The sequence below is a fragment of the Diabrotica virgifera genome, chromosome 6, assembly GCF_917563875.1.
Source record: "Diabrotica virgifera virgifera chromosome 6, PGI_DIABVI_V3a".
NCBI classification, from domain to species: Eukaryota; Metazoa; Arthropoda; class Insecta; order Coleoptera; family Chrysomelidae; genus Diabrotica; species Diabrotica virgifera.
The window spans coordinates 251,477,715-251,485,950 of NC_065448.1; the positions used below are offsets into that span (position 1 = coordinate 251,477,715).

The following is an 8,236-nucleotide window of genomic DNA, read 5'->3' on the forward strand; positions in this document are numbered from 1 at the left end:
TTTTCGTGCTATCGTATGTGGTCCAAGCGGATGCGGAAAAACGAATGCTATGCTGGCATTACTGTTTGATCTAAATGGCGCTAAATTTAAAAATGTTTACGTATATTCAAAGTCGTTGTTTCAACCCAAGTATCAGTTTTTGAAGGAAGTGTTGGAATCTGTGAAAGAGGTTGGCTATTTTCCATTTAAAGACAATGATGCCGTAATAAGTCCTGGTGAAGCTAAACCAAACTCAGTATTCATATTTGATGACGTATCTACGGATCCACAACAAACAATACGTGAATATTACTGTATGGGAAGACATAAAGATATCGATTGTGCATACATATGTCAATCATACAGTAGAGCAGGCAAACAACTCCTGCGTGATAATGCCAACCTTATTGTATTGTTTAAACAGGATGAGCTCAATTTAAAACACGTCTTTGATGATCACGTCTCACCTGACATGACATTTGCCCAATTTAAAAAAATTTGTTCTGAATGTTGGCAGGATAGATATGGCACGTTCGTAATTGTTAAGGATTTCGATATTTCTAACGGACGATATCGTTTAGGCTTTGACAAGTTTATAAAATTGTAGTTATGATCGAAACACACGCATTCCATAACAACATGTTAGACAAAGAGGTAGCTGCACGCAAGCGTAAAGTTGCTGAGTTAGCTCGAGTCATTCGCAAAAAGTATTTGGCACTAAAGCTAGGTAGGACAGAACAAGACGAGACCCTAAACAAGCTCTTTGAACCCTTAGCTAAACCTCTAAAAGATATTGCACAATCCTCAAAAACGTCCCATCATGCTCCTAATAACAAGCTTAGACATGTCAAAAAGGAAGAGGTGAAAACAGAAGAGGCAAAAAAAGAAGACAGCGATGATGATGTATTTTCCGATGCAATATCAACGTATCAAGATCATGAAAATGAAGATTTAAAACAATATAAAGAATTAAATAATACTGAAGTTCATCACAATTCCATAGGTAATCTTAAAGGTGCAACTGCAGAAAAATATCTTAATATTGTCAAACCGTTGTTTAAACCTAAAAAAGCAAAGAAGCAATCACAAAAAATTAAGTCTACTACATTAAAGAAACTGTCTTTCGAAGGTCTAGCGACTCGTTCACCACCGAAAACTCGGTCTACTACATTAAAGAAACCGCCTTTAGAACTAGAAAAAGCAACTCGTTCATCATCGTCAGCATCTACCTCCAAAGGATCAGGGCTCGTCGATGCTTCTCATTTGATTTACAACGATAATCCTATTGAATATGTATATTGGGATGATCCAAATGAACTCTGCGACAGACTCGAATTGTTGATTGCTTCCCAAGAAGCAGGAAACACATCTCATAGTAACGAAATTGTTGCCATTATCAACGAATTACGTGAAGCAGATATTATATATTAATGTTAGGTCAGATTAGGCATCATTTCCAATATGAGTGTCGATAAGTTTGGTCGTCATCATTATCGTTCTAATGAACAAGCTATTCAAAAGCTGCGTGAAGGCTTCAAACAATCCATTTTAGATTTACAAAACCAGATACATGCAGTAAATAAGGATATTAAACGAGATCCTCCTGTAGCTGGTATACATCTTTCCAACAAGAAATATGTAGATGATCACATTGTGAATATAAAAAATTTTTTGCGAAAAGAGATTAACTTGATGCGTAAAGAATATAGTTCAAAAGATACTCAACTTGAACAAAAAATTTCTGACTTTCAAAATTCCATCGGTAAGATTGAAAGCAATTTTAATAAAAAAAATAATGAGTTATCTGATGCGAATAAACTGGTTGCCTTGAAAATATCTGATTTAACAAAAGAAATTAATGATTTACAAAGATCAGTAAGTATCCAGAATGTAATAAAACAAGAAGACTTTGAATCTGTTACCAAAAAAGTTGCAGAAAATATCATGCCAGTAAATAGGATTAACGAGAGAATAAATCATATGGAACCTACATTACAGGGCGTAGTAGATAACATTAGTTCACATTTCACCTGATTTATCAAAAGAAATAACAAAATCAATAAAACAAGAGCATTAAATCTACAGAAAATATGACAGTAAATAAGATTAACAAGAGAATAAATCAAATGTAACCTACATTACAGAACGCAGTAGATAACATTACTTCATGGGACAATCGTCTTAAGTTGAAATTCGCAATGTCTAAAGAAAAACAACAATTGGTCAACGAATTGCATAAACCAGCACGAAAAAATTATCCTCGTCGACGAACCATCATTAAAGGACTAGATGATTTATGGCAAATGGATATTGCTGAGATGCGATCCTATGCCAATCAAAATAAATCCTACAAGCTCATTCTTGTTGTAATTGACTGTTTTTCAAAGTTTGTGTGGACTCGGCCATTAAAGACAAAAACAGGAGAGGAAATAACAAAGACGTTTGCAGATATTTTAAGTCAAACTCGACGAGTTCCGAAAAATTTACAAACAGACCAAGGTACAGAATTTTTCAATTCCAAGTTTCAAAACCTCATAAGAAATCATGGTATTAATCACTATAATACCTTTAGTGTTAAAAAAGCAGCCATATGTGAACGAATTATTCGAACATTGAAGGAAAAACTTTACAAGTATTTCAGTCTTAATGGCACTTACAAATGGATAGATATATTACCTCAAATTACAAAAGACTACAATAATACGAAACACAGCAAAATTCGACTTAGACCTATTGATGTTAATAAATCTAACGAAAAAGAAATCTTACGAAAATATTACACTCACTTGAAAATTTCAGGTCCAAGAAAACTGAAAGTTGGTGATATGGTTCGTATTAGTAAAAATAAACACATTTTTGATAAGGGATACAAACCAAATTGGTCAACAGAACTATTTAAAATTATTGAAATTAAAATAACAAATCCCACAACATATTTGATTGAAGATATGACTGGGGCGCCTATTAGAGGAGGATTCTACGAAGAAGAATTACAGAAAACAAAAAATACAGACATTTACTTAATTGAAAAAGTATTGCACAGACGCGGAAATAAGATGTATGTTCAATGGCTGGGTCTCGATAGTAAACATAATAGTTGGATTAATAATAAAGATATCGTTTAGTATTTAATACATACGAATGCAACCTTGAAGAGGGGGGACGCAATATAAAAGACCACTCAGCAACATCGCTCTCAGTTAGTTCACCTCACTCTTCAACATGAGTTCTCAAGACAGTGGTTATAGTTCATCAAGTTCTGTGGTATTCGATGACTCATCAAGTGAAATCAATTATGATGCTGAACTAGACCAAGTTTTAGCAAACTTCGAAGAAGCTGCGAAGAATGAACCATACTACTTGTTAGAAGCCTCCTTTCCACTAGATAATTACATAATTAAAGTTGGTCTATCACCAGCTAGACAGTTTACGACATCCGTAATTTTATGTCAACATGCCATAAAAGAAGAATTATTCGACGGTCGAAGAATTAGTATAGATAAATTTGAGTGGAGTGACATAATTAACCTGTTTTCACAAAAGGTGAATGATTTTTTCTATGCAGACGAGTTTGATCCTGTCGAGTTTCAGTGTGGTGACTACTGCAAGATACGACACCTGGTGCTGGATTCAATCAAGTTCCTTGTTATTGAAAAACATGGTGTGGAATACTATTTAGATGAAAATGATGTTACGCAAATTCTACAAGTACACCGCAGTATAGTGACTCATCGCATATTGTTGTTGGAAAATTTAAACTTTCATGCATATTATACAAATGTTGTATATTTTTTGCAACAGAATTTTTGTACAGATACTAGTTTATATGGCCCGTTTGAAGCTATGACTGCGTTTTGTGAAATTTCTCCAGCAGATACTTTGTTAAGCCATGCTATGAGAGAATATGTATATTATTATAAAATTAAAGTTGTAAATGACTTAAATAACTTTATTTGTTAATAAATATTATTTATGTAACACTTGTGTTTTATTTTCATAATATATTTACAAAAGGGTAAAGAAAAAATAAAATTGTACAATGGTCATTTTATTAAAAATTACCAAGGAAAAGTGATTGTGTCTTTTCAACAGCCATACATATTTTTAATATCCAAGTAAATGCCCTCAGCGTCTTAAAGCGATTATATTTTTGCTAGAAAATTATGGTATGTCGCAATGCCCCCATGGAAGTGTTTTAAAGGATTCTGGTATTAAATATCGTTTATCATCATAAGGACTTAGGGCCGTTTTTGTTTGCTCTATGCTGAATACTGAATGTTGATATGACCGAATACACCTTTGGTTTGTGCTTTTAATCTTGTATTCTTTTAAACAATTTTCAAAATCTTCAAATGTGATTATATTTTTGACTACATTATATTTTACACCTTTTGCTTTTTTGGTTATACCTAAATTTTGAATGTCACAATCAATTTGTTCCTTATTTAGTTTCAGTTTTAAACGTTCTCTCTCTTTTTCTCTCTCTTCCTCAGTTGTTTGTAATTTAAATGTGTACATTTTTGATCTTAGACCAATAAAATGCGTAATAATTTTTCCATTAGCTTCATCCTTCATTAGACCAGGGATTTTTTTATTTAACCGTTCTATCATGTACGGGTTATGTTCCGAATAGTCAGATGTATCGAATTTAGAGTTGTGTGCCTTTAAAACCTCCTTATATGCATCTAAACACTGTAATTCATATATAAAGCTATCTGTATCCATATACAATAACACACAATTTTCTTCTCCCATCGTTGGAAGCATGAAGGAGTAATGAAAATCATACATACATAATTTTGATATGTCTAGGATTGCTGCACCTATATACAGAGGTTTATTAAAGCACACTACTGATTTGGTTAGTTCGATGGCCACCAAGTTTTCGCTAAAGATAGTACGACTGTGAAACCGAATACTTGCAATCAAGTTTTTGGCTCCGTACCTTCCATTCCAATTTTTACATATTTTTACAGTTCTATGCCTCCTTATATTCTCCATGGTCTTACCAAACACAGCATTGTTCATCATTTTATAGAGATTTTTCTCAAAACTGCTTTTAGATGCAAGATGCTAAGTTAGTATTTAATTCAATATAGGGCCGCAGCCATGCAGATTGATTAAATTTCAAAACTTTATGTATTTTTGTTAAAATTAATCCGTTGGATAAAGCCTGCTTTAAATTTCTATAATGAATAATATATTTTGACTTATTAAAAAGAGTTGGCAATAATTTTGGTAGTTTTGAACCGGGAGGAATGCGGTGTTCGGCAGCAAATGGAAAATCTTTATGTTTGTTATGTAATTCAAGTGGATACTCTAAGTCAACTTGAAAGAAATAGCCCTCCTTCGCAGCATTCGGAATTGACATAATATCAATATGACCCTTGGGAAGTTTAGTGGATTTAGATGCAACACCAAATTTGGTTACATCTTCAATCCACTTAAATCCTCCAAAAGGTAAATATTCACTCATAGCCCAACCATAGAGGTTATTTACATCTAAATACATGATGTATTTAGAGGGCTGTGTGGGGTCATATGTCGACATGTACTTATTGTTAGCTTCCGAAAATCGGTTACTACATACAGATATTCCGCCTCTTATGCCTTTTTCAATAAACAAAATCATATCCACATCTTTTAATAACTCTAATCTACATTTTGTATACCTTAGCATACAGTCCCATGTATAACCTGGTATGGTATAATACCACGCAGGATCTAAATGGTACGTATCCCTACATTTTTGTCTAAATTGTTCAAATACATCAGCCAGAAGCAAAATATCTGTTTTTAAGTACAAATCGCTATACTCTCCCAAATTTTTACATTCAAATGTAGACCAAACTTTCTGCGCATGGGCATACTTCTGTTCGCTAATATGTTCATCACATAATTTATTATAAAAATGACTAATTGTAGGTAAAGAAGTTTCCTCTAATTTTTCCAAACTATCGACATAATCATAGCAAAATACTCCTTTGCAAGTTAATAAATTAAATGCATCATCATCTAAACTACAAAATTCTTGTTTTAAAATCTTCTTCTCTGAAGTATCTAAAAGTGATGCTAATTCATCGAGTGAAGCTCCCATAAATCTCATAGTATCGATAAATCTTAATCTAATTTTATGCTCATCTGAATGTAGAGTAAAAGAAATATATTTTTCTTTATTAATAGGAAGTAAGCTCAGGCGCCCATGTTTGCATAAATCGATAATCATGAAATGTGAGTCATATCCACTAAAATTATGGAAGGCTACTGGCACAATAAACACCTTTCTGAAGTTTAAATTGCATGCTTGGTGTGCAAATCCTCTTACCTCTCCGGTAAAATGATCATGATCTACCACAATTATATCTGTAGCTAAAAAGCGTTTCTCACAAATATGACAGGCAGTTGCCTTACTTGTACTAGGCTTTTTAACCATAGGTACAATTGATTTTATTTTAGAATTAACAAATTTGGATATTTCAGCCATTTCTTTTGCAAACCACTCCATGCAATTTTCACCTCTGTAGCTTCGAAAATATGATAAGCTGTCATCGTAAGCACATTTAAAGTAATAGCCTGCACTATAAGGTACATGCTTTTGGTATTTTGCTGTTTTGCTCAGTTTTACATTAGAATCTGTAAAATTATGTAACTGACATTCAAAATCAGCATATATGATAAAGGGAGTGGTTTGTTTGTATGTGAAATTTCTAAAAGCAACATGATCGTATTTGGGAACAGTCATTTTACATTTGTTTATGTCTCTGCAGAACTCTTCGTGCTCCGCAAGTTTATTCACGCTGGAAAAATAATTCATGCAGCGATCACAAATATATTTTTTATTTGAGTTCTTACTTAACTGAGAACTTACCAACCTAGACATATCTTTAATCCAGCAATAATGATATTTTATTTCAATATTTTCATCGTCACTAGGAGGAGCATCGTAATCATTTAACTTTGGAAAATATTTATTCTGAATTAGAAGCAAATTTACATGTCTATCAAGCTTGTTTTGTGTAAGTCTAGCCGGTACTACTTCGTAAAATTGTTTTTCCTTAACTTGATTTAATTCCAAAGCATAAACATTCACTGATATACTATTTATTTTTTCAAATTTTGTGATATGACTTAAAGACATTGGAGCTTCCAAGTCCTCCGTTTTCAAAACAGTACTGTAATATGGATATGATGATGTAAGTTCTTTATGTATTTTAGCTGGATAAAGAGAGCTAATAGTCGCCCAATAAAAGCAATTTTGATCGTAATTTTTGATATTTATACATGCTTGACGCTTTTGAATTTGTTCGGGGAGTTTAATGTACGATGAACCGTTCCCAATTTCGACTTTATTGATGTTAACTTCTAATGAGATTACTTTAGAGAGAGCGGCACCTGAATCTTTTTCTGCAAATTCAGACATTTTTTTGAAAATTTTATCTTTAACATTTTCGCTAAACCAAATGTGTAAATCGGTTGAATAACTATCTATAATGACATTTTTAGTGTTAAAATGCATCAAATCTAAACTCTCACTGTCACCTGTCTTTTTAATAAATTCCCCCCAGAAAGTAGTGTTGACTTTAAGTACTCTATTAGATTTCAAAACCGGTTTAACTTTTTGTTTAAATACGGTAAAAGCATCATCCAAAAATGATCCTACATCCTTATGATATAAATTTATTATAACCCCTGTCTTAATCCGGCTTGCAAAACTTGAAGCAACATTTTCCCATTTTACTCTGTTCCGTAATTTTGAAGTAAGTCCTAGACCAACATGTCTATTAAAATTTAAAATTATTCTTCGAAAATGTTTAAAATGCCCTATGTTTGATTGTAATTTTCTAGCAGTTCCAATGGGTAATTTTTTAGCTTTAATTAAATTATTACATTTGTAAATATGTGCATTTAATCGCTTTAACCACACTTTAGCATCAATTTGAGTGAATTTATCAAAAATTATTTTGCGAAGTCTTTTAATAGTTAATAATAGATTATCCGACTGTTTAACTATTTCCTTAATCATTTCAATATATGTATGGCTTATAAAACAAAATCACTTACCCTCTTTTTTAATTCTAAGTTTCAACGATTTTGAATTTGGTTGCTGGATGTTCGTTTCCACTGCAATGGATGAAACCTTGCTTATTTCTTGCTAAATCCACCTAAAACAATAAAAACTTGCTATACTAAAATTCACTCTCTTCGAAAAAATTTAAAAAATGTAATTCTAGTGCGATTTTCGAACCTGCTGCAGAAA

General features: G+C 32.4%; 1 protein-coding gene across 1 annotated transcript; it reads right to left on the reverse strand.

Annotated features, from left to right (window-relative positions):
- Positions 1 to 5,038: 5,038 nt before the first annotated feature.
- LOC126886342 (uncharacterized) lies at positions 5,039 to 6,721 on the reverse strand. Its single transcript, XM_050653216.1, has one exon. The coding sequence runs from the start codon at positions 6,719 to 6,721 to the stop codon at positions 5,039 to 5,041; it is 1,683 nt and encodes a 560-aa protein (XP_050509173.1).
- Positions 6,722 to 8,236: the final 1,515 nt, after the last annotated feature.

Bases quoted from the DNA above. Each gene is read 5' to 3' on its own strand.
- LOC126886342 (XM_050653216.1), bottom strand. From the start codon at position 6,721: ATGACTGTTCCCAAATACGATCATGTTGCTTTTAGAAATTTCACATAC.